This window comes from Vulpes lagopus, chromosome 22 (genome assembly GCF_018345385.1).
Source record: "Vulpes lagopus strain Blue_001 chromosome 22, ASM1834538v1, whole genome shotgun sequence".
NCBI lineage: Eukaryota > Metazoa > Chordata > Mammalia > Carnivora > Canidae > Vulpes > Vulpes lagopus.
In genome coordinates this window covers 26,136,929-26,162,137 of record NC_054845.1, presented here as the reverse complement: position 1 = coordinate 26,162,137, position 25,209 = coordinate 26,136,929, and the positions used below count along the sequence as shown (strand labels likewise).

General features: G+C 61.6%; 1 protein-coding gene across 1 annotated transcript; it reads right to left on the bottom strand.

Annotated features, from left to right (window-relative positions):
- Nucleotides 1-519: 519 nt before the first annotated feature.
- On the bottom strand, nt 520-23,285 carry ASIC4 (acid sensing ion channel subunit family member 4). The gene is made up of 10 exons (XM_041737183.1): nt 22,325-23,285; nt 7,012-7,156; nt 6,541-6,668; nt 6,184-6,346; nt 5,391-5,447; nt 3,024-3,177; nt 1,619-1,710; nt 1,459-1,538; nt 1,041-1,145; nt 520-874 (listed from the first exon to the last, which is right to left on the bottom strand). The coding sequence occupies exons 1-10, from the start codon at nt 22,904-22,906 to the stop codon at nt 761-763; spliced, it is 1,620 nt and encodes a 539-aa protein (XP_041593117.1). The 5' UTR covers nt 22,907-23,285; the 3' UTR covers nt 520-760.
- Between the last annotated feature and the right edge of the window lie 1,924 nt (nt 23,286-25,209).

Genomic DNA, 25,209 nt, shown 5'->3' with positions numbered 1-25,209 from the left:
ACTGTGCCCAGCCCTGCTCCAGCTCCCCACCTGGTCATACAGGCACAGAGAATTCTTTATGCCTCTTTATTCTCAGTCTCGTCAGCGCCTTATAAAACCAGACTGGAGGCAGAGAGGCCCGCGGAGAAGGCTCCCTCCCCGGCCCCCAAGCTCAGCCAGGGTCTGGTAGGTTGGTCTGCTCCCTGTGGAGGGGATTCTGAAGGTGGAGTTGGGGCAGGGGGAACTGGGAGCTGCGCCAGGCCTGCTGGGCCACCCAGTCCCCCTGCCGAGAGGGGAGCTGGGCCTGGAGAGGGACAGGAAGTAGGACCAGCCCAGCACTCCTGAGTCTTGGGGGGTCTCCCTCTCCTGCTGACGTTTCCGGGCTGGGTCCCTGGCTGTCCCTGACTCACCCACCCCCATAGCCCCACCCGCTTCTACATCTCTACCCCCACCCCCACCCCCTCCTCCCTAAATATATACAAATGTACAGGGGGTTCCACCCCTACTGGAGTGGGCCCCTTCCTCCCCACCCCTCCAGCCCTCCCTGGGCACCAGCCTGGGGGTCGGTGGGAGGGCGATGGACAAGAAGGGCCCCTGTGCAAAGCAGCTGGTGCCAGAGCTGGTGAGAGCCTGCACCGAGTCCCCGCCCTCCCGGTGAGCACCGCTGCCTCCCCCTCCCCTTGGGCTGCCCCCAGGCCTTGGGTCCCAGGAGCAGGAGGAGACTGTTGGGGATCCTGGGAGGGGTCCCAGACTCCTGGGTCTTTTTCCACACAGCACCATCCTAGCAAGCAAAGTCTTCAAAGAGGCCTCCTCGGGGGCCCGGAGGGTGGTGGTGGTTGGGGAGCAGGCCGCTGGCTCCCCCACCCTCAACGTGGCCACGGCTTGGGCAGGGACTCTGCAAGGTGAAGAGGGAGTGAGACGTGGACCATGCGAGCCAGACCTCCATGCCCCACACAGCCGGCCTTTCCTCGTGCCCCAGGGCCAGGGCTTGAGGGCTGCTGAGGCCTTGGGTCCCAGGAGAGGCCACTGGCTACCCTCAGCAGAGCAGAGCTCATCCTCACCTGCTCTTTCAGCTCCTGTAGCCCCAGCGTGGAGATGCCCCCGGTGGAGGTCCGCAGGGGGGTCTTCGGACGGCGCCACACCCGCTTCAGTCGGTCCCAGGACACCTTGGGGTTCAGGGGAGGGGACAGCAGTGGACTCAGGAAACTTGGTAGAGGCTCAGGCCTACCACGTAGGACCTGCTGCCCCACACCCCCAGCAGGACTCCCTAATCCTCCCGGCCCATCCCCTTCTCCTAACTCTTCAGCACCCTCACGCCTTCAAGCCGATCAGGAGACCAGAAACCCCAAGCTGGGCTTCGCAGCCAAGCCGGCTGCATCAGGAAACCTGTACTGCCCTCCCTCCCCCTGCTTTTCCCACAGCCCCTCCTCCCACCTGCACGCCCCTGCTGGGTGCCCCCCCCAGGGCCCCAGCCCTTGCCTCATAGATGTAATCTAGGATCTCCAGCAGTGTGAGGATGCTGGCCCCGATGAACAAGCCCATCTGTCCCCCGAGGTCTCCTGGGGGGCATGAGAGCGAGGTCAGAGGCACAGGCAAGGCTGAGTCACCCCCACGGAATCGGGTCAGGGCCATGTCTCACCCAGCAGCGCTGACAGGCCATAGGCTGCTCGCTGCTCCATGGCCTCAGACGTCAGGGCTTCAAAAAAGACATCTAGGACCAGGAAGTTCTCCCTGTGGAGACAGGATGCAGGGTGTTCCCCTGGGCTGTGTCCTGAAAAGGGGGCTGGCAGGGACATCTGGGTCCAGCAGACTCTGATCCGAGGTCCCCTGCACCAGGAAGCCCATGACCACCCTCAGACCCCTGAAGGCTGTGATTGGAGACAGTCCCACATGCATGTCTGTGTCATATTTCGAAGTTAGCCAAGGGCCTGGGAGAGCAAAATAAAATCCCTGGACCTGAAGGAGTCCCTCCTGCCTCCTGCTGTAAAAGTGCAAATGGCATTCACTCCCCATCATCACAATACCTTTCTAGAACTTTCAGTGGCTCCCTATTGCTCAAGAATCCACCCCAAATTCTTTTTCCGGACTTCCAAGACCACCCATGACCTGAGCCTTCTTATCCAGACTCCTTTCGTATCTGCTTCTCTCCACACAGCCTGCCGGCCGCTCAGCCTCATCCCACAGTTCTCTAGTTGGGACGCCTCCTCCCTCCTCCTCCTCCTCAGAGGCCCGGCTCTTGCCTCCCCTGCTATGTCCTGTTAATCTCAGTGGCGGCCTGACAGTCAGTAGCACACCATCAGATACGGCCTCATCCACGCATTGTGGTGGGAGCTTCGTGGAGCCATCAGCTCTGTCCCCACAGGACCCACACCCTGGCACCCTGGCAGCCACAGCCTGTTGAGCATTTGTACATCGGCTGCAGGGGACCAGACCCCAGGCTCCGTGAGGCCTCTGCTGCCGGCCACCCTCTCCCTCCACATGCCATTCACTCAGTGTGCATTTAACAGTCCCCAGGGTCCTGGGGAGGAAGACACGAGCAAAGGGTGGTAAGCCGACAGGTGGGTGCAATGAGAGAGAGAGAGAGAGAGGTACAGGCTGCTGTGGGAGCTCAGAGGAAAGGCGTTTGGATCTCCAAGGGCCTCCCTGGAGGTGCCTGGGCGGCTCAGTCGGTAAAGCATCTGCCTTCGGCCCAGGTCATGATCCCGGGGTCCTGGGATTGTGTCCCACGTTGGGCTCCCTGCTCTTCAAGGAGCCTGCTTCTCCCTCTCCCACTGCCCCTCCATCTGCTCATGCTCCCTCTTTCTCAAATATATAAATAAAACTTTTTATTAAAAAAAAAAAAAGCCTCCCCGGAGGTGGGGACACGGGAGTGACTTGGAGGATGGGTAGGGATTAATTAGAAGAAAAGGATTGTGAAAGGCAGCCCCCGCAGGAGCCTCGCTCCCAAGAAAGATGCAGCCCCTCCCGGTCTCCACCAGGCGCCGGCCCTGCTGAGCGTGGCAACCACTACACGCGCGTGCACACACCCGCGCGCACACACGCACCGGATGTAGGTCTCGTTGCGGTTGTACTTCCTTGCCAGGTACCGGGCCGAGCCCCTGTTGGGGATCCGGACCATGGAGATTTCCTTCCCGTAGCGAGTCAGGTTGCAGGGAGTAGGGCAGAAACACGGGCCCTCGGAGCCCCCACCCAAGGAGTCTGCAACACAGAGGCACCAACTGCAGTAGGGGAGGGCGGGGGCCCAGGGGCCCGGCTGCTGGGAGAAGGCGCAGGGGCTGTCCCGATGCAGGCATCGTCCCCGTCCCCGTGAGGGCCCCACTGCCTAGGGGAGTCTCACTGGGGTGCCTCCCTCAGACTCCCTAGGAAAGCGGGTGAGGACAGAAACCCAGCACCCTCCTGCAGCCTTATCCTTCTGTGTCCCAGCACCCCGGGGCCGAGAAGTCCTCACGGCTCAGACGGAGGACACAGCCCATGCACCGGAGCTAATCAATCACACGAGGCCTCAAGACACACACCGGGCTCGGGAGGATGCCGGATGAATGGGATCATATGCTTGTTTTTACATGAGCAGATAGATGAGTGGGCGGATGGATGGACAGATGGGCAGAAGGACAAATGCTATGTTTAATGTGCGGGATTTTCTCGGGGTGCCCGGGAGGCTCAGTCGGTTAAGCATCCGACCCTTGGTTTCGGCTCAGGTCGTGATCTCACAGGTCCAGGTCCGGCTCAGCGGAGAGTCTGCTTGAAGATTCTCTCCCTCTGCCCCTCCCCTGGCTTGTGCGTGTGCACACGCTTGCTCTCTCTCCAATAAATAGGTAAATAAATCTTTTTTAAAAATATGTGGGTTTTCTCTGTTCCCCTTTTCAGATCCACTCTCCATGATCCCTCACTTCCCAGAGCCCAGGAGGTGGGGCTCTCTGCCGGAAGCATCACCTAGACTCCCTTGTCTTCTGGCTTTGGGTTGGGTTCAGGCCAATGGGAGAGACCCCGGCAGGGTCAGAGGGTAAGGAGGGGACAGATGCCAGGGTACTTCTTTCCCTGCTTCCTCTCCACCAGGCCACCGGTTGCCTGAGGCTGCTTCTCCCTCTTGTGGCCACAGCATCTGGCCTCTGGGAGAGCCACAGATGGCTGCCTGGGCCCCAAGGGTGCTCCTTCCCTAACTCTCCAGGCCCCAGCAACTAAAGTCTACCTGGTGTTGCTAGTTCTGTGGGGTTTCACCATCCTTGTGGTCCCCGTGTCCCCGGTCGCACATTTGCCCCATCATCGGCCATACTTCCATTGCCCCTTTGGCTGATGCACTTGGGATGCGGGACAGAGAAAGTCTTGGGGTGGTTCCCCTGCCTGTCCTCTCTCCCTCCCTGAAGCCTCGCCATCTGGATTATTGCAATGGTCTCCCAACCCTTTGCCCTGCTTCTGCTCCAAGTCCTCGCCATCCCTTTTCCGCAGCTGATCAGAGTCACCTTGCTAACATCAGCTGGCATTCTTGGCTTGCCTTTAGCCACCGTGGGCTTCCCGGAGCCTCCTCCACTCCTGCTGCCCCCTCCTGTGTTCTCTGCCCCCCAGCCACACTGACCTTTCAGTGCACAGCCTACTCCCCCCAATACACACACACACACTCTCTGGCTCTCTGTGGCCCCCAATGTTTATCTAGCATGGAACTGTTCCCACTGCCTAGACCTAGACCATGCCCCCTGCTTTTCACCAGGCTGGCTCTTCCATACCCTTCAATCTCAGGGAATCAATCATTTCCTCCCGGGATCCTCCCGCCTTCCCAGGTGGAGCTGCAGGCTCCTCCCTGGGGCCTTGTAGCAGCCCTGAGATTCCCCTCTCCAAAGACCAGCGTCGTCCCCTCTCCAAGGCTGTCGCAGTGCCCGTCCACAGCCCTGCTGGCCAGGAAGCTCCAGGAGGGCAGCCTCTTGGCCCCGCTCTCACCTCCAGCACCAGCCCACGCTGGCAACATCTGCAGAAGAAGGGGTGGATGGATGGATGGACGGATGGGTGGATGAGTGAATCGCAGCCCGCGGGAGACCTACGGACAGGTGGCGCTTGCCTGACCCACACGGATGCTCAGCAGCGCATCTCCCCTCGGACCAAGAGAGAAGTCATTGCACTTTCCCAGGGACCAAGAGCTCGTTTGCTGAGCCACGACAGAAGCCCAGCCCCTCACTCCGGGTCCTGAGTTCTCTGCACTCACCCCCACCCTGCTGCCTCCACTTACCCAAGTGTCCACACCCGTAAAGTCCTCAGAACCCCTGGAAGTATGGGATAAGGCTTGACCCCGGGGAGGTACCAGCCAGGGAGAGACTGGGGGCGGGGCAAGGCAGTGAGGGGAACAGTGGACAGAGAGAGACAAAGAGGAGGAGGGTGGAGAGCCAGGCGGGGGTGGGGGGGTGTGCAGGTGCAGCACGGACCCAGTGTGTGGTCAGCACACTCGATGTAGATATTGGGCGGGCAGATGGTCTCGTTGCCTGAAAGGAGAGAAGATTATTCCTGGAGTCTACGGTTCCACCCCCTCTCCCCCACCATATCCCCAAATGTGGGCACACACGTGCACACACATGCACACACGTTCGCGCATCCCTATACGTGCATGAGCTTGTACGCGCTTGTGCATGTCCGCCTGCAAATGTACACATGCATATATGCGTGCCAACATACACACACGAGCGTGTGCGCGTGCACACACACACCGGTATGCGTGCGTGCAAGCACAGGCACACAAGCACAAATGTACGTAAGCACACGTATGCGCACACATTAACGTGCCCACAAGCATGCACGTGTGCATTCCCAAATGCATATGTGAAAACAGAAAATCTCAAACAGGGGTGCCTGGGGGGCCCCATCGTGTACGTGTCCGTTTCAGCTCTGGTCACGATTGTGGGGCCTTGAGATCAAGGCCCCCATGGCTCAGGAAGGAGTTGGCTTCTCTCTCTATCCCTCCGCACCCCTCCCCTCGCCCCTCTCGCCTCCCCTTCCCCCTCCCCGTTCTCGTGCACTTGAGCTCTCTCTGTCTCAGAGAAATAAATAAATCTCTTTAAAAAAAATCCCAAACGCAAACGCATACACTCACATGAGTATAGACACGCACACAGGTTGTTGTACACATGCACTTGCTCGTGCACATGAGCAGCGTCCTGCCCCGGGAGGTTCTGCGGCCTGGCCGGGCGGCACGGAGGGCTGGCGGGAGGGTAGGGTGCCCACCTGGCATGTGCACCATCCGGCAGTGGCAGCGCTGAAGCACGGCCTCCTTTTCACAGCGCAGCCGGCAGGCAGACACGCTGTAGGCTGAGTAGCCCTGCAGCTCAGGCTCCCTGAGCCCGCTCTCCGCGCGGCAGTTGCCCCAGGGCTGGGGCAGATAGGTCAGCTGCAGAGGGTGGGCACATGGGGTCATGCCCAAGAGTCCCACCTGGCCCTCCACTGCCCACGGCCCCAGCAAAGGCCACAGTGGGGGGCTGGGGGCCTGCGAGCCTCCGACGGGCATGTCCGGTCAGCATCCCCTCTGGGCCCGAAGACCCTGCCCAATGCCCCGTGCAGGGCCCCACCCAGGGAGGTGCTCACCCGCTGTTCTTGGCAGGACACGAAGGTTTGGAAGCCTGGGGACACGCCGAAGCCCAGCTGGTGGATGTAGGGTGGCTCTTCTTGGCTATGGATCTGCACTCGGATGCCAGCCTCAAACGACGTCTCGTCTGCACAGTGTAGATGGGGACCTTTGGAAACCCATTCCAGGGGCGCCTGGGTGGCTCAGTGGGTTGAGTGTCTGCCTTTGACCCAGGTCATGATCCTGGGCTCCTGAGATCGAACCCGCCTCAGGCTCCCCACTCAGGAGGGTCGCTTCTCCCCCTCCCTCTGCCTCTCCCTCTGGGCTGTGCTGTCTCTCGCTCACACACTCAAATAAATAGATGAAATCTTTTTAAAAACATAAAAAATAATGTAAAAATTTAAACAAAATTAAAAGAAAGGAAACCCATCCCCGGCAGAGGGCCCAGGCTGGAGCCCCCCAAGTTGGCCCCGGTCCCTTTCCCGGCATACTTGTCTCTCTCCAGATGGGCAGGTATTCCTCTTGCTGGATGTCCAGCATGATCTCCAGGCCACTGCCCATGCCCCCCGCCCGACTGGGCAGTGAACTCTGTGGATCCGCGTTGAAGGTGTAACACTTCCCATAGCGAGTATAGACCTGCCGGGTAAAGAGAGGAGGAGAGGAGATGGATGGAGGGACTAAGACAATTTCTTAAGCTCAAGGTTTCCTGTCCTGCGAGCAGGCCGCCGCACCTGCTGGACCCCACAGCCCAGCCTCTCCCCCAAGCCTCTCCCCCAAGCTTCTAGTGACATCCTCTCTTAGAGGATCAAAAGGCATCTCCAGCATAACATCTCAGTAGCAGAGCTCTGGGGGTGCCTGAGGGGCTCAGCGGTTGAGCATCTGCCTTCGGCTCAGGGCGTGATCCCGGGATCCTGGGATCGAGTCCTGCATCGGGCTCCCTGCTCAGCGGGCAGCCTGCTTCTCCCTCTGCCTGTCTCTCTGCCTCGTTCTCTGTGTCTCTCATGAATAAATAAATAAAATCTTAAAAAAAAAATAGGAGAGCTCTTGCTATCTTCCCAACTCCTGTGCCCTCCTCCAGTTTCTCAAGTCAGAATCCCAGACACTTCCCTCTCCCTCACCCCTACGTTCAATCCAGCATGTGTGCTGGGCAATTCTACCTCGGAAATCTATTTAGAATCCAACCACTTTCCTGGCGCCTGGGATGCTCAGATGGTGGGGCGTCTGCCTTCGGCTTGGGTCATGATCTCAGGGTCCTGGGATCGAGTCCCACGTCTGGCTCTGCAGGGAGCCTGCTTCTCCCTCTGCCTCTCCCCTGCTCACTCTGTCTCTGTCTCTGTCTCTATCTCTATCTCTCTGTCTCCACTGCATAAATAAAATCTTAAAAAAAAAAAGAATCCCACCACTTTCCTTCCATCTCGTGCCCCTCCCTCTCATCATCATCTCCCACCTGGCCTGGCGGTGGGCTCCTAATGGGGCTGCCTTCATCTTTCCGGGCCCTTCCCCGCGTAGTAGCCAGAGCGCCCACTGTAAAGGGCATGGATCCGATCAAGTCCCTTGCTGGCTCGAAACCCAGCATTTCCCGGAGAATAAAACCAAACTCCTTTCCCGTCCTGAGAGTCTCCATGCGGTGTGATCTCTCCTGCCACCCCACCCCACCCCTAGGTCTCCGTGACAAATTCAAACTTATGGTGCCCTTCCTTCCCCTGCCCTTTGCTCCCCCGCCTGGAAGGCCACCCCCACCCCCATCCTTTAAGTCTCAGCTGCAGTGTCCCCTCTTCACACCCATGTGCACACACCACATACACACGCAGCATGACCCTCCCCCGGGGGCTCGGTGTCGGTCGGTTTGCTCAGTACTCATCGAGACCTGAGATGATCTCGTTCCTCTGTTTGTCCTCTTGTCCAGTGTCCATCTCTCCCCGGGGGAGGTTTATGCCCCACGGGGGCAACGAGCCTGTCTGGTGTCCCCAGCCAGGCCTGAGCCCAGCACGAGGGGCGCCTCTAAGCAGTTCCTGCCGCGCTCCCCGGACGGTTCCTGGGCATGGACACCAGATGGCGCCGGCGCCCCGGAGATGAGGCCGAGGCCCGCCAGCGGGGTCGGAGGAGCGGCGGAGGGGAGGCCCCGGCAGCCAGGCTCACCCCACAGAGACGAGCCCCCGGGTCAAACCCATCACAGGCAGCACCTTCCCTGGGGGCAAGGGGTCCGTGCCCTCAATCACTCGCGCGCTCCCCCTCCCCGCTTCTTGGGAACGGTTGGCCCGGTAAGAGCTGGAGCAAAGGCTCGTCGGTGTTGGGGAGAAGATATCCTAGATGCCTGGCTGCCCAGAGGGTGCGGGAGGGAGAGGGGCTGGGGTGGGGGCCGCAGGATGAGGATCTCTAAGTGGGGCCGGAGTGCAGGGGCAGGGCTCCCATGCCCCCTAGGATAATCAATACCCACCCCCCTTGGTGCTCTCCTCTCACCCAAACACCCTGCCTCTCAGTCCTCAAACAAAAATGGGCACATAGGGACGCCTGGGTGGCTCAGCGGTTGAGCATCTGCCTTCGGCCCGGGGCGTGATCCTGGGGTCCCTGGATCGAGTCCCACATCGGGCTCCCTGCGTGGAGCCTGCTTCTCCCTCTGCCATGTCTCTGTCTGCCTTTCTCTCTGTGTCTCTCATGAATAAATGAATAAAATGAATAAAATCTTTTTTAAAAAATGGGCACATAGCAAGCCCCATGCAACCTACAAAATATGGCACCACCTCCCCACCACCCCATTTCCTGCACTCAGCAGCTCTGGCATGGATAGGGTTAATGAACCCTATTTTTATAGACCAGGGGAGGACAGCTCAGAGAGGTGATGTGACTTGCTCCAGTCACACAGCCAGTCATCGAGACAGTGGGAGGACTGGAATTCATCTGGATGCAAGACTTGAGCTGTTCCCACAGCCCAGTGCTGGCAACTGCCCACCCGCCAACCCAAGCCCAGCCCAAGCCCAGCCCAAATGAGACAGGTGTGTGACCCCACAGCCTTCGGTCCCCTCTTCCCCTCTCCCTCCTTCCCTTCCACTGCACTCCCGCACACCTTCCTCAGTCTCTGCTGCTTCTCCCATCCTCACCTGTGCCCCCCCTCCTGCTCTGCCCCCTGGCCAACTTCTGGGTTCCAGTCTGCGGCCCTGCTGCATGCCCCCTGCACTAAAGCTAAATGCTCCACATGGCCTTTCCAATGGCATCCCCACAGATGAAGAGATGGAGGCTCAGAGAGGTGGGCTGATGGACCAGGGTCTCCAAGATCAGTGCTTCTCAAACTTCAATGTGCACACAAAGCCCCTGGGGACCTGGTTAGAACACAGATTCTGATTCAGTAATGTGTGTTGGCGGGAGAGGGGGGTGGGCAAGACTGAGATTGTGCGTTTCTGACAGCCTGCGGGTCCATGGGCTGCCCTTTGAGTAGGAAGGCCCTGAATGAATGGGCGGTAGCCCAGTAAGCCGGCTCCACTGTAGACCTGTGCTCTGACAACACGTCGCTGGAGGGAGGGGAACCCCCCCCCCCCAAACAGGCTGGGTGCGAAATTCCTAGATCCCCAGGGGGTGTGGGAAAGACAGATGGGGGGAATACAGAAGTATTTGCCTCAAATCTCAAGGCACCCACCCTCTTCCTACTTAGGGCCAAAAAAGATGCTGGAATCAGCTCTTGCCGATGCAGCCGGTTTAGACACGCTCTAGTTGAGAGGCTAAGCAAGGCATGGGCTGCATGGGGGACCTAGGCAGGGAGCTGCCCTCGGCCCCCCGCCCGCCCCCACCCCCAGGGTGCTGCACCGCCTAGGCTCTCCCTGACCACCAGGAACCCTCAGGGCCTCTCCTCAGCTCAGCCCAAGCCTGGGACTGCGGACTCCCTGTGGCCGGGAGCCACAGTTGGCGCGGAAGGAGGTGTGAGTGGAGGGAAGGAGTGCCAGGTGAAGCCTCCCAAAGGTCCGGTGCTAGGGTGCTTCTGATTTTCTCCTTTGAGCCTTCAAGAACACTCCAGGAGGAAAGTCCTGGTGCCCCCCGTTTAATGGTGAGGAAGCTCAGAAGGGGAAAGTGGCTTGGCTAAGGGCCCACAGGAAGTAAAGGACAGAACCGAGCAGCACCGAGCCCAACGTCAAGGCGGGGTTGGTGCCTATAAGCCCCTGGCAGGGATTCAGTGAATAAATGACTCTCGTGGGCTCCTGACCCGGGGCAGGGCTTGGTGGCCTCCTTCCTGGTCCGCAGGGATGCGGGCTGCGCGCACGACCCGACCGAGGCCCAGCCTCCGGAGGGGGCGGTTGCCTGGCGCCCTTGACCTTGAGGGGCTGATGCAGAGTGGGGGTGGCGGAGGCGCTGGTGGGTACACTCCACGGGGACTGGACAGGTCAGACTGGCGGGGCCACCTGCGCAGCCCAGGTCAGGCCCGACTGCTGGGCAGAGGGAGCGTTGCCCCGGATACGGTCTCCGGCCAGGCAGGCAGCGGCGGGTGGAACTGCCAGCTCCTAAGTGGCAGAAGTCTGGTGGCAGCACAGCCCACAGCCTCTTCCATGGAGACGGCACGGCAGCTCCGCCTCAAGGTCCCACCGGCTGGCCACTGCTCTCCTCCCTACGGACTGACCCGGACGAGGGTGTGTGTCTGGGAGAGTCCAGGCCCCAGCCGTGGCGAGGGGCCAGGCAGGGCCAGCGTGTGCCTTGACGGGCCACGGGTCTTCTCCAAATGATCCCCCATCAGCCTTTGAGCCCTGTCCCCATCTCGGCCCTCTGTCTTGGCTCCCAGGCCCCCTCACCCGACCCGAGGCTAAGCGCATGGCCTCCCGGAACCCTGGGCCCAGGCTGGACAGCTTCCAGACAGGACTCTCCCTCGTTGTGAGTGGACCCTGGCACCCCTCCCTTCCCTGTTTCTGGCCAGCCCTCTGCCCGTCCCTCTCAGAGCGCTTCACCCTTTCTTGGCCTGGCCCCTGGCCTGGGTTTGCCTCCGGAGTCTCTGTCCCCTGATCTTGGTGTGTGTCCCAAGGGCCTTCGCTGTTCTCCTGGCCTGGCTGTCCTTGGCATCTGAGAAATGACCCATCGGGCCTCTGTCTCTCTGTCACCCGGCCTCTGTCATCCTATTGGCCTGACTGCCCCCTGTCCTCTCTGTTCCTCTGCCTTCTGCACCTGCACCCTGTTTATCTTTAGCTGAGGTGTCCAGTCTCTGTCTCTTGTCTTCCTACTAGACTTTTCCCTGTGCCTGAAGCGGCCCCTATCAAGCCAGGAACCCCTCGCCAGATGTGCTTCCCTCCTTCTCCTCCCTGCCCCCCTCGGCCAGATCTCCCCTGGATGACATCAGAGCTTGGGAGAAATCTGTCCAGAGCTCTCTACTCGGAGCAGTGGCTCCTCGCAGCCCCTTGGGTTCCATCCATCCACCATCCACGGCTCCCATTTCCCCAGAAAGCTCTCCTTGGCTGCCTGGCTTGCATGTGCCCCCAGCCCTCCCCAGCCCTCATCCTCTCTGCAGCCACGGAGCCCACGGGGTTAACAGGCAATTAGTAGGGCCAGGGCTCAGAGCGGTGGGGGGAGAGGGCCCTGGGCCTCCAGGAGATAAGAAGCAGCCAGGAGCAGCCGAGAGGCTGGACTAATCCTGGAGCTAATCTGCGGCCTGGGCTTTTATCTCCACTGGCCTTCTGGGCACCCTGCCTCCGCTAAGGCCCTGGCACCTCCCCCGCCACACTCTTCCATAGGAGCTCCATCCCCCCACATTCCATTAGCCCTCCCCTGATGTGGTCTAGCTCCAAGCCTTTCACTTAGCCGCTCCACCCTGCCCCCCCACGCCCCCTCATCAGTGAGCCCCCAGGGTGCCAGGGGAAGGGGGTGCATCTTCATCCTAAACTGTGACTAACATGGCAGGTTGAACAACTCCTGAACAACACTGGGGTGGGGGGGCAGCGTCCAAGTTCAAAGCTTCCTGCTTCTCTATCCTCACTGGGGAAAAAAGAGGGAACCAACTGGAGATACCTGGAGTGGCTGTGCCCATCAGAACCTAGAAGCCACTCAGTCCAAGTCTGGTCATACAAAGGCCAAAACAGAAGCCTGGGGGTGGCGAGGCACACATCCAAGGACTAGAGTCCAGTCCATCTCCTGCACTGGCCCCAATATTCTCCTCTAACCACCCACCCCGGGGAGTCAGTAGACCCCAGTGCCAGCCACAGCTCCGCCACGGACAGCCTGTGTAGCCCTGGTCAGTAAAGTGATGAGTCGACTTCTCTGGACCTGTTTCTTCATCTGTCAGGTGGGAACGCGGGTAGGGGAAACTCTTGCCCTATTTATGTCACGGGGTGATTGTAAGGCACGTAGGGAAAAGCCATGTGCAAAGTGAAATCGTGTGCACGAGGCCTCAACATTAGCAATAAGAGTGGTAGAGACCCATAAGAACCTGGGGCAGAGATCGGCCCCTGGAGGTGGTGCCGGAAACGGATACACGTGTCATAGCTTCTTAACTTGGGGAAGGGGCACCTATTTTGGAGTCCTTGAGAACAGGGTTCAAATCCCGACTCTGCCACCAAACTCAGACAAACCACCTTGGGTGCGGATGCATGATTTAGTCTCTCTGAGCCTAGGATTGCTCATCTGTTAAAGGGAAGTGGTAATTTCTCCTCCTAAAGTTAGTTGTGAGGATGAGAGATAAGTTCAGAGTGATGCGTGGTAGGGTGCTCGAGGAAGGCAGCGGGCGGTGATATGGGGTGTAGATTTGTGAATGGAGCTTCTTGCCAAATGGTGCAGCTTTTTTCTTTCTTTCTTTCTCTCTCCCCACCCCTCTTTCTTTTCTTTCTCTTTCTTTCTTTCTTTCTTTCTTTCTTTCTTTCTTTCTTTCTTTCTTTCTTTCTTTCTCTCTTTCTTTCTTTCTAATATTGAAGTATGCTTGACATTGGTGCAGCATTTGGATCCTGGATTCCTGCTGGTCCCATCCCCAAGGCACCAAGCACCTTGGTAAAGGCTCTCTCGGCAATCTGGGAGAGCCTGTGTTTTCTAGAGGACGGGGCTCCGTCAGAACAGACACCCCCCAGCACTGACGAGGGAGCACTGGCTTCCCTACTGATGAGTTAGCAGCACTGACCCAACAGGCCTGCAATGCACCCTGGTTCGCCTCTGGGCCCTGCCTTTACGGTCTGTGGGATTCTAGTTCAGTCATTTAACCTCTCTGCTCCTCCATTTTTCACCCGTAAAATGGGAATAATAATAATAGACACCCGTCAGAGGTGTCATGAGGAAAGAGATAATAGACACAAATAATAGCAACATCTAACATTTATTTAGTACGTGCCCTATGCCAAGCATGACCCTAAGCACTGTATATAAATTAACTAACTCCTCAATCCTCACAAAAACCCTATACAGCGGTCACTTATCCCCATTTTACAGACAAGATAATACAGGCCCAATGAGGGTAAGGGACCTGCCCGGGGTCACATTAACACAGCACAGCAGGTACCAGTCTGGTGGCCAAGTCTGTGCTATAGCCACTGTGTGATGACACACCCCTGGCACAGCACCAACAAATAGTGGGTGCCCAAGAAATGGCAGGTGTTCAAACAACGCATCCGACACTCTTCTGTGAGCCCTGTGCCCTGTGCCCGGCGCTCTGCTTGGCGCTGGGGATGGTTCAGAGAACAAAACAGACAATGTCTGCTCTGAGGGACTCTGCCGTCTGGCTGCAGAGGGATTCATTCATTCAAAACGTGTTTGTTGAGCCCCCTACACTCCGAGGCAGGTGTACAGCAGTGGGGGACGACACAGAACCGCGATCACACCGCCAGGCAGGCCGTTGTGGGCTGTGATTGCTGCTGCGACGAGGGGACCAGCACAAGTCCCCGGGGGGGGGGGGGGGGGGTGGGGGGGGGGGGACAAGACTTGGGTTTGGGCTGGAAGGCCCTGCGCCCAGGGCAAGCCCGCTCACCCGCACCGGGAGCTTCAGAGGCCCGAGGCCGAGTGGAGGAGGACGCCCCCCAGCAGGCCTGGCCTCGGCCCCGCCGCACCCCACAGCCCCCCCCCCCCCCCCCCCCCGCCCCCGGGGGACCGCTCCCGCGCCCAGGCCTGGGAGGGAAGAGGAGCCGCGTTTGTTCAAATGTAAATGTGTGGGCTGCGCGGGGGGCACCGGGGCGGGGGCGGCGAGGGGGGGCGCGGGGCGGGGCGCGGGCGCCGAGGGGTGGAGGCCGGCGAGGGGGGAGGGGCAGGGCGCGGGCAGCCCCGCCCCGGGAGCGACCACCTGGGCCTTGGACCCCACCGAGTCGTCTTGGGGCGGGAGCGTTTCTCCTGCGTAGCCAGGCCCTTCCCTGGCATTGCCGCTCCCCGACGCAAAGTTACTCGGGGAAGAGTTGTGTTGGCACAGCGGAGCGCACAGCCCGGCCGGGCGGGAGTTCGGGGCCAGGACGGGGGTGGGGAGGGGTGGGGGGTGGGGGGTGGGGGGGTGCCCCCCGCCGGCACCCAGGGGCCCGCACCCAGGGGCCCGCACCCTCGCCCGCACCCCCGCCGCGCGCCCGCCCCTCCCGCGGGGCCCGCATCCATCACGCGCCCTCCCGCCCCCCGCCCCCCTCCCCCCTCCCGCCTCCCCGGGCGCTCGGCTCCCCTCCCCGGGTTTGCCTCATTTGCATTCCCCCGGCTCCCGGCTCCTCGGCAAAGTGACCTCCGCACACAGCAGCGCCCGAGGCTTCCACCGCGGAGGGAGACACGCCGCCCGCCGCCCGCCGCGCCCGGGGAGGGCCGAGGGGGCGCGGGGCCGGGCGGCGGGGCCCGGGGCGCTGCGGGGGCGGCGGCACTCGGGGGCGGCGGGAAGGGCCTTGGGGCCGAGGGGGCAGCCGGGCTCCGAGGGGATTTGAACCCGGGACCTCAGATCCCCCGCGGGGCGGGGAGCGGGACGTGGGGGGCGGCACCGGGCTCGCGGAGCTGCGCCCCAGCAACGGAACCGCTGCTTGGGGCCGGGGCTCCCCGACACCCCGTTCCCCCTCCCCGCACCCCCGCTGGAGAGGGGCCAGCCCAGGCCGCAGGGGCCCGGGGGTCCCCCGCCCCGCCCCCGGCCCGCCGCGCCGCCGCCCCTCCCCCCGTTTGGTATTTACACCTTCACACATTTGTAAGCTATTATCCTGTCCACGCTTAGTCACCGCTGAGCCAAGCGCCACGGATTTAGCTCCTTTAATCTTTCCTCCTAAATCAATCCTCCATTTCCCCTTAATCATCCCGTGGCTCCTCTCTGAACTCTCGCCGCTGCCTCGCCTGCTGCAGCCCATGCCCGTCTCGGAGCTGCCCCCCCTCCAATCCCAAACGGGTGTCCCAAGGGCAAGGTGAACATTTAGGGGGTGGCTTGGCTTTCGGGCGCTGCGGGCCCCCTGCCCGGGGGCCAGGAGGAGGAGGAGGAGTGCAGACGCCCCTCCACCCCCTCCCCCCTTTCCGGGCACCCATGGCACTGTGAACCTTCTCGCCTCCGTCCTCCTCCCGCCTTCCCACCCCCAGTCCTCTGGAAGACCCTAACCCTCAGGCCTCCCGTCCCTGGTTCTGGCTGTCCCCACCCCCTCTACAGCTGCTGTAAGGAGGTGGCATTGCCGGGTGAGCCTGGAAGGGCCTGGAAACACTAACTCACCAGCCCCAGGCTCCCCTCATCCCCTCCTCCAGGGGGCCAGTCCATCTCTCCTTGACCACCCTGCCTCCACCCTGCATTAGCTCCCGCGCATGGGCACCCACTGACTCCGGGGCCTGGCCTGGGCAGCCCTGAAGCTCAGCACTCCTGGTGCTTCTTGGGATGCTCCCACCTCCCTGCTGCCCACTCCTGATCCTTTCTGCCCCCCACAGGCCTGGGCCGGGCAGAGGAGCCCTGCTTTGGGCCCCAAGAAGGAGCAGATTCCTCCTCCCCGGGAAAGCACAGGGGCAGGGGTGAGGGGTCCAGGAAGGAGCACAGGGAGGGGAGAAAGAGGAAGGACAGGAGGGGGACACTGGGGCCATTTCTTCAAATGCTAATCAGCATCTTCCGGCAGTGCCACAAGAAGCTGAGCTGATAATGAGCCCAGCTCGGGGCTGATTCCTGATTAATGAAGAGGCCACAGGGCTGCTGAGTGGGGCCGGGTGGGGCAGGTCCCTCCCAGCCCGCCCCCTGCCCTTGCAGACCGGCCCTCTGTAACAATAGCAGCCTCTGCCCTTGGATGCTTGGCTGCAGCACTCAGATCCCGGGCCCCCAACTCCACTGGCCAAAGGGAAGCAGCCAGGTTGGGAGCACCCCCTCCAGGAGGGCCTGAGGTTGGGAGCACCCCCTCCAGGAGGGCCTGAGGGACAGCAGCCAGCGCTGGGGCAGGAGGTGGGGAAAGCGAACCCTTGAGTTCTGCAATCCAGGAGTTGTAGGTAATCCTCAGAGTATTTTTTAAATCAGGAAAGATTTTATTAAAATGATCAAGACTTGGGCTTCTCTGGAACCCCCCAGCACAAACACACACACACACACACACACACACACACACACACCCCTGGGCATCCCTGACCATAGGGCCATAGTTAGCTGGAGCTGAGAGCACTGCTCCCCTCAAGCAGGTGATCTTCAGTTTTGCTCAGATCCCACCCTTCCCTGTTGTGTGCCCTCCCCGACCTGACCTGCCTGGCTCCTCCTGATGGCAGGACCAACCCGGGTTAGTTGGACTAAACGTTCTTCAGACTCATGCCTCCAGAGGAGAAAGAGGGCTGGACAGAGGGTGAGGATAAGAGGTAAGCCCGTCCCTTCCTGGGTCAAGGGGGCAGGGGGCAGCCCTGGGCCCCTCTGGAGCCAGCAGCAAAGGTCTGGAGTTGTGATGTTCCTGGGGTGGCCCTCCCACAACCAAGGAGGCGGGGCACAGATGATCGTACTGGCCTGGCCGCACCAGGGGGGAGACTGGCTCAGGAAGCAGCTGGGATGGAAGGCTGGGGACCGCCTCGGATCTGGCATGGGAGAGCCAGGGAGTGCTAGAGCCATCCCCACCCCCTCCTGGCTCCCCCTGCCTGGGAGCCGTCCTGGCTGGCAGCTGGGGTGGGGCTGGGAGGGGAGGGAGGAGGGCAGGGAGGGGGACTGCCCAGCTGGAAGAGGCCTTGTCTAATTGTGCCTGATTAGTAGAGAGGAAGAGAACAGGGCGAGTGATTAATAGTCACGGCAGTCACCAGCGAGTGGGGAAGGAGGGCTGGGAGGGGGAGGGAAGTCTGAGAGCCAAGAGGGGATGGAGGCCATGAAGTGCCCACAGGTTCCTGGTGGCCTTCCCCTCCAGGGACTGTCTGGACCCCTGACGACCCCTCTGAGGGGCCGAATCCTACCTCCTGCCTCCTCAAGGATTCTCCACCTCCCCCCTGCCTCAGTTTTCCAGACCGTAGAATGGAAGAGAAAAGACCAAGGTCGTGGCCTGCTCCTGGGAAGAAAGGTATATGTATTTGCTCATCTGGTGTTTCCAGACACCTCACTGTCCCTAGACCCAGACCCTATCCTCAGCTCAACCACAGACCTCGGCCCAGATGGTAGATGGTGGGGCTTCTGGCCAGAGCCCACAGCCACCACCTTACATCCTTTGACCCCAGTCGGAATCCCCAGCCCTGCCCATTGTGGCAGCCCGAAGCTCCTTCCTAGGACCACGGAGAACCATGCTGTCCACTACGGTTGCCACTAGCCACGTGCGGCTGTTTGAATTGAACGTTCATTTTCATGTCCCGCTAATCACCTATCAGATGCTCAACAGCCGGTGTGGCCAGTGACCACCCTGCTGGACAGCACAGATCCAGAACACGTCCATCACCCTGGAAATGTTCTGGAGAGCGGGTGTGCACACTTCCCGCACACATGCACGCGCATGCATATTTGGGAGGGGCGGTGGCCCGCAATGCTGGGAATGCTATAAGGGCGGAGGGCGGTCAGGGCAGGGGAAGGCCAGGTGATGGCCCATAACCGAGCTGCCCGCACAGGGGTCCGGAACAGCAGGTGGTGCTGGGCGGTCAGGTGAGACAGCAGGCAGTGGGGTATTAGCCATGGAAGAGCAGACGCTTCCAGAAGACACACTGCGTGCTTGCCAGGCAGCGTGCTAGGTTCTTTGCAGCCGTCTTTTTAAGCCTCACAACTGCCCGAATCTTTTAGGTTCTGCTCCTGTATTTACTGAACATAGAAACTGCGGCTCATGGAAGCTCTCTGACTTGTCTGAGGCCACACAGCTGAAAGGGGAGAGCCGAGGTTCAAATCCAGCCAGCCCATCTGGCTCGGGAAGCCGCACACTTGACTGCTCCGCCGTGCATTCCCCAGCTGAGAGGAGATGCTGAAATTTTAGAGCCACCCTTGCATTTTACAGCTAAAGAAATGAAGCCTGGGGAGAAAGAGTGATTTCTGCCTTCTAGTAAGTGGGCAGGCTGAGAGCAAGCCGCAATGGGGAAAGCATGGTTGGGGCTCGGAGCACCGGGGTGGGGGGAGCAGATGGCGGTGGGAACCGGGAGGAAGGCAGAGAACATATAGGTGGTGAGAGCAGGAGGCGAGGTGGGAGTGGGTGGGTGGGGACGAGCTTGAGCGAGGAGGGGGAGGGGATGAGGGGAAGGGACTGGGTGAGCAAGGTGGAGGGGAACTGGGTGGAGTGGGGAGCATCCTGCCCCGCCCCCCGCCCCCCCCAAGCTCCTCTCCCCTCCCCTTCCTCTCCCCTCCTTGGCTCCAAACCTCCCAGGCCTGCCTCATCCCTTGAACCTTTCCAATCCTCTTCAGCCCAGAGTCCCAGAGTGGCCTCTCTTTCTGAACTCAGGCTCCTACTCTCCATGCACCTCTTTTGGCAGTTAACCCTGGCACCTCTTGGCCCCGCTTGCACGGCTGGTTAACCCTCGCATGGTTGGTTGAGCTTTTGAGCATCCCTGTGTCAGCATCACCACGAGAGTGGAGGCTGCTTGAGGACAGGGACAGGGACAGGGACTGGGGCCTGGGGCTTCCCTTCGTTGTTCGTCCCCACAGGCCCCGCAGGTTCGTAGTAGGCGCGCAGAACTCAGTGTTGACTGGGTGAGGGACTGGGAGTCGGTGAGGGGGTACCAGGGAGTGTGGGGGCGAAAGCAACTGCGGTGGTAACAGAGGCAAGAGCAGCAGCTTAGGGCACTGGGGGAGGGCGCGTTACCCAGAGTAAAAATAGGCTGGAAAATGTGACATTTATTAACTTGGATTCTGGAGGAAAGGTCACAGCAGAGTGGGGAGTGGGAGGGAGGAAACGGAAAGTAACAGAAAACACATCGCAGCCCCTTCCCCAAAGCCTGTCGCTGTCACTGACCATGTCACCACCCGTGCCCTGGCGGGTTTCCCGCCAGCTGGTCCCCTACCCATCTCCCTACCAGATGCCCTGCACGAGCTCTGTGTTCTTAGCACGGGGTCTGCTGTGGAGTTGGCATCCTCATCAGAGACCCCGTGTATTCACCTGCTGCCCCTTCTCCAGAGTGGCCCCACAGAACACCCCCTCTGACCCACTGCCTTGGGTCACGGACTGCCATCCCAGCCAATAATCCCAGACCCTGCTGGCAGCAGACTCAACCCTAAAAGGCCAGGTCCAAGGGAAGTTACCCTCAGCAAATGGGGAATGGGATGGGGTGTGGGCAGAAGGGTCTGGGGTCTAGCCCAGGTGGGGCAGCCAGGGAAAGCAGGACCCAGAGGGGAATTCCTGTCTCCCTGGGCTTGCTTTGCCCCTCTGCTCTTCTCAGGCCTGCCACAACCCCAGAGCTGAAGCCCACAAACTTCTCCCCTCCTCCCCGCAGCCCCAGAGTGTGAGAAGGCCTGTGGGATGTCCATCCTTCCCTTGAGCCATCCTCAGGATTCCCAGACTCCCTGCTCCCTTCCCCTCCAGGAACCTCCTTTCCTAGAGCCAGGCAGGAAACCCCTGCTCCCCTCACCTAACTTCCCCTTCTCCATGTCTCCCTCTTCCCCTTCCCCTCCTTCCTCCCCACTGAGGTCTCAACACACTTCCTCTTTCCTTTCTACCCCGAACTGGGGCCTGAGATGCAAACTCCTGCTCAGAGACACAAAGCTCTCATTGATTCCTGCCTCAACAGCACCGCCTGAGACTGGGCTCTGTCTGGACCACCGCCCCCCCAGCTCTGAAGGGTGAGCATGTCAGCAGAGGGGCCCCAGGGACCCAAGGGCCACATGCACACTCTCAGCACCTCACCTCCTTGGGGACTCCCGCAGTCCTGGATTTGGGAACAGTGATTTTTTTTTCCTAGAAGAGGGATGTGCAGCCCCACAAAAGCTCCGTGGCCCCCAACCCGGGGCAATCCCTCCTTTCTATCCCTTCCTCCATTTCTACCCAACTCCCCTCACATCCAATGGCAGGAGGACCCGGAGGCTGCAGGCATGGGTGGTGGTGAGAGGAGCCCGTAGGCCTAGTAGGGCATGTTTCCCGCTGACGCCAAGGCAGTGCGTGAATGGGAACCTGGGCAGGAGGAAGGAAAGCCGCCACCCCATCTCTGGGGCCAGGCCATGGGAGGGAGGCTGGCTGGAGTGGGCACCATGTTGATGCCACGTATTTGCATATGCGCTGGGCAGTGGTGACAAGGATGCGAACACACATGTACACAATGCTGGGAGGCACCTGGGGACTGGGGACAGTCTCAAGCACCAGGGATAATAGAGACCCTGTGACCATGGGTGAATGGAGCACCGGCACACAGACAGACTGCACACGAGACACGCCCCCCACGCTCACACCTGACTGGGAGGTGTGCACGGGAGGGCAGCCCAAGCCGGCACTCCAATCCCGATGAGTGTGTGTGTCTGTGTTCACACGCGTGTGAGACGTGGCACCAGCAGGCCCCACATGGGAAGCAGGGACTGAGGTAGATGCGGGGGGAAGCGTCACCAGAGGGCACGGCACCCACCGTGTGGCCCTGGCCTCAGCAGCCAAGTAAGAGCTGGGATGTGGGCACAGAGATGAGGCGCGCTCAGTGTGTGGGTGTGCAGGTGTGCACGTGAGTGTGGTGACAGGGACACTGAGTATGAGACGGGGGGGGGGGGGGGGGGGGGGTTGCAGGAAACTGCCCCCAGGGTTGGGGTGTGTGCCCGCGTGCGTGTGTGCGCGCGTGTGCGCGTGTGCCGGGTCGCAGTGAGGGTGAGCCGTGAACATAAGAGTGAATGAGTGATTCTCAGTGTACGAGCCAGCGCCGGGCCAGGAACAGCAAGAGCCAGGAAACGGAGGGAGGGAAGGCGGGAGACGCTGGAGGGGCAGCATGAAAGAGCGTGTGTGAGCGAGTCTGTGAAAGGGGGTGTGTGTGAGAGACACAGAGACAGAGAAGAGACACTGGCGCCCAGTGTACGGAGGACCAAGATCGTTTCTATCCAGCCTTGCCGGTGGCGCCAGCTCCCCGGGAGGCAGCCCCGAGTCCCTCTCCTGCTGGAGCCCCCCAGACTCCCTCTGCCCATCACCCTCATCCACGGGGGAGAAGAATCCAGTAGCCACAGAAGAAAAAGGCAACCAGAGATAAGTGGGGGCCATGGGTCCAGCCTTGGCACGGCGCCTCCCTTCCCCCCGCGAGCTGCCCGGCTTCAGGGGCCCCTGGGCCGGGTCCAGGGCCTCCCGCACCCCTCCCCGGCCCCGGACCTGGGCGCTGCAGCTGCCGCGGAGCCAGGAAGAGGACGGCACCGGGTAAGCCCCCAGGAGCGCCCCCCGCTCCGTGGCCGGGGAGCCCGAGGGAAACCCCGGGCGTGGGGGGACACGAGGCCGGCCTCTGGCGGCGGCCGGGAGGGAAGCCCTGTCGAGGATGCCCCTGCCCGCCACCCCGTCCCCGCGCGCCCCCCCCAGCGGCCTCTGGCCGCCCCAGGCAGGCGGCCCGGCTGGCAGGACTCACCACGGAGAAGTTGCTGGCGGAACAGTGGTGCCCACTGAAGTTGCAGCTCTTGAGCATGTCGGCGAGCTGGTGGCCCGTGCGGTTGAGGATGTCCACCATGTCGGGCTCCGGGTAGCGCAGGCCGGCCGCGCGGTGCCCGTCCCGGTCTTTGGGGGGCAGCCCCGTCAGGTTGGCCAGGTGGAAGATGTCGGCGTCGCTGAGGGCCGAGTGCCGGAAGCGGTTGATGTTGCAGAGGGTGACAGCCGGGAAGCCCGCCGCTGGGGCTGGGGCGGCGGGGTCCATCGCCACCAGGTGAGGCCGGGTCAGGTAGCCCCGGGCCAGGCCGGCAGCCTGGTACAGGAAGGCGGCCAGCGAGGTGAGCAGGGCCAGTGCCCACAGGGTTCTGCGCAGTCCGTGGGGGCCCCGGCCACAGGCCCGGCCCAGCCCGTGCAGGGTGCTGGTGCTGGCAAAGGTGGCCAGGTCCCGGGGGGCTGCCGCCCCCTGTGCGGCCCCCAGGAGGCTCTGCTCATCCCCTGCCTCCTTCTCCTTGGGTTTCGCATCCTCCTCTGCAAATTTGATTTTGCACACAATCTCGATCGGCATCTGTCCCCGGCTGCTGGGACTGGCCGGAGCCTCCCTGCCCCTGTCCCTCCCTGGCCAGCAGCCCCCGGTGCCCTCCGGAGTGGCGGTGGCGGCGGCGGCTGCTCTTCTAAACTCAGGGCAAGCGGGAGGAGGACAGGGACGGGGTGGGGGCCCGAGGTGGGGGAGTCACTCCCACTCCCAGCAGCTCCGCAGCCCTGGTGCTGCCTCTGCTGCTGCTGCCTCTGCTGCTGCTTGTCTCTCTCCTCGATCGTCTCCTTGTGGCTTCCCTTATCAGCACCAGCACAGCTGTCAGCCCCTGCGTGTGTCCCTGCGAGCGAGCGAGCGAGCGAGCGAGCGAGGGAGTGAGCGCTGCTCCGCCACGCCGCGCAGCCCCAGCCGCTCCGCGCAGCATGTGCTCCGGAGCCCACCCCGTGCTTAATAATTCAGGACATGTCAACAGCGTTTCACCGGCGCCACTGGCGGCAGGAGCCAGGCCGGGGGCGGGGGAGCCCCCCACTCACCCCCTTCCACCCAGGACAGGGATCCCCAGCCCCTGCCCTAGACCTTCGTGGGGCTGCCCCCAAACTCTCGCTGCACCCTAGGCACTCATGGGGTCCCCAGGCGGCCCCACTCCCAGCCCACCCAGGGAAGAGATTTGCACCCGAGTCCTCAGCCCATTTGGCCACTTTATAGGACCACGCCCCGGAAGGGTCAGCCAACGCCATCCCCCACCTCCCTGACTCCTGAACCCCAGCACCTGGCCACCACCGTCTGCCCCCACTGCCCCACTCACAGCGGCTTCCAGAAACTCCTTGAGAGAGCCACTTGTTTGAATGAGGGGGGGTGCAGAGGAGGGCAGGCAAGGCAGACAAGGGGACATCCGTGACTCCACCAAGATTCGTGGCTTCCCTGGAGCATTGCTCCCAACTTCAACATCTACTGTACCCCTGCGCACCCTGGGATGCTGGCCGCCCCCTCCCCATCCCCCCAAACTCAGTCACTTGTGGGTCTGGGACAGAGGACACCCTGGCTGACTTGCACACCTATGGCCACTTGGCTAACCCTACACGTTTTCCAGATCCCTTGCCAAGCCTGGCTGGGGGTTGCGGGGGGTGTGTGTGTGTGGGGTGAACAGGCCAGGGTGCAGAGAAGAGGTATGAAGGGGTGGGGAGACGGTGTGGAAAGGAGGGAGGGGAAGAGCCCACACAGGGATCTGGGAGGGAGGAGAAGTGTTTGGGCTCCAAGGGGAGGGAGCACTATCCCAGAGGCAGAAGGGGGGGGCCCCGCCGAGTAGGGCAGGGGAGCCCTGGCTGGCTCGCCGGCGGTGGGGAAGCAGGCACGTGGGCCGTTATTGCGGGCGGGGGTGGGGCCCCAGTTGGCAGCCCAGGGGGAGGAAATGCCTGGGTGCCCGCAGGGCGGGGTGGTCACCGGGAGCAGCCTGTGTTCTGGGGGGCCCCCTGAGTGAGACCATGAGCCCTCACGGGGGAGGAAGCACTTGTCCCCCAAACGAAAGGGGGGGCTGATTAATCGGGGCGCTAATGAGCAGCAGGGAGAGGAAGCTCAGAGGGGCGGGGGAGGCGGCTCCATCGATCCGAGCCGCGGAACCAGCAGCTGAAAAAAAAGTGAGAAGGGAATCGATCTGAGGGAAACGGCAGCTGCTGGGGATTAGAGCCCCAGGTCCACCCGCTACCCAGAGGCCACCCCTCCCCTGCGTCAGGCCTGCCCTGCCAGTCGCAGCCCCCGCCTGGACCCAGAGGAGGGGCCAAGAGGTGGCCACCCTGGGGAGTGGGGAGTCACTGCCCACCCCGGTGGCCAGGCCAGCTCAGGCCCCACGGGTCACCGGTCAGCCCAGCACGGAGCCCACCAAGCCCTGGCCCCGGCCACGTCAGTGCTCTGCTGCGGCTGCCTCCGGCCCGTCCTCAAAGTAGCTTCCTCGGGGCCCTGTGGCTGGGCTTCCCCAGCTGGGAACATGAGACCCCCTGGGGTCAGGGCTCCCACTGGCAGGGGCCCAGAGGGGAAAGGGGATGGCATGGGAAGCAGCTGCTGAGTCAGCACCCATAGCCTTGGGTGACCACAGACAGTGCCCCGGACCCGGGTGGCCCCCTGCCACGCTCTGCCCGCCAGCCCCCCAGACTCCCAGACCCTTCTAACACTCCCACCCCACCTCCTCCCCCAGCCTCTCTTCCCCTTTCTCCTAGTATTGATTTTTCTTTACTGGTTTTTCTTTTTTTAAAGGTGATTTAATTGCTTTTTTAAGGTTACTTTAGTCTGGGGCTCTGCCAAGAAAGCGGGGAGCTGCCCCCTAAGCTCTCCCCAGCACTCCA

Excerpts from the sequence above, each read along its gene's own strand:
- ASIC4 (XM_041737183.1), bottom strand. The coding sequence starts at position 22,906 with ATGCCGATCGAGATTGTGTGCAAAATCAAATTTGCAGAGGAGGATGCG. Across the intron at positions 6,669-7,011 it reads GCCCATCTGGAGAGAGACAA|ACGAGACGTCGTTTGAGGCT; the intron begins GTATGCCGGGAA and ends TACACTGTGCAG. Across the intron at positions 6,347-6,540 it reads TGTCCTGCCAAGAACAGCGG|CTGACCTATCTGCCCCAGCC; the intron begins GTGAGCACCTCC and ends CACCCTCTGCAG.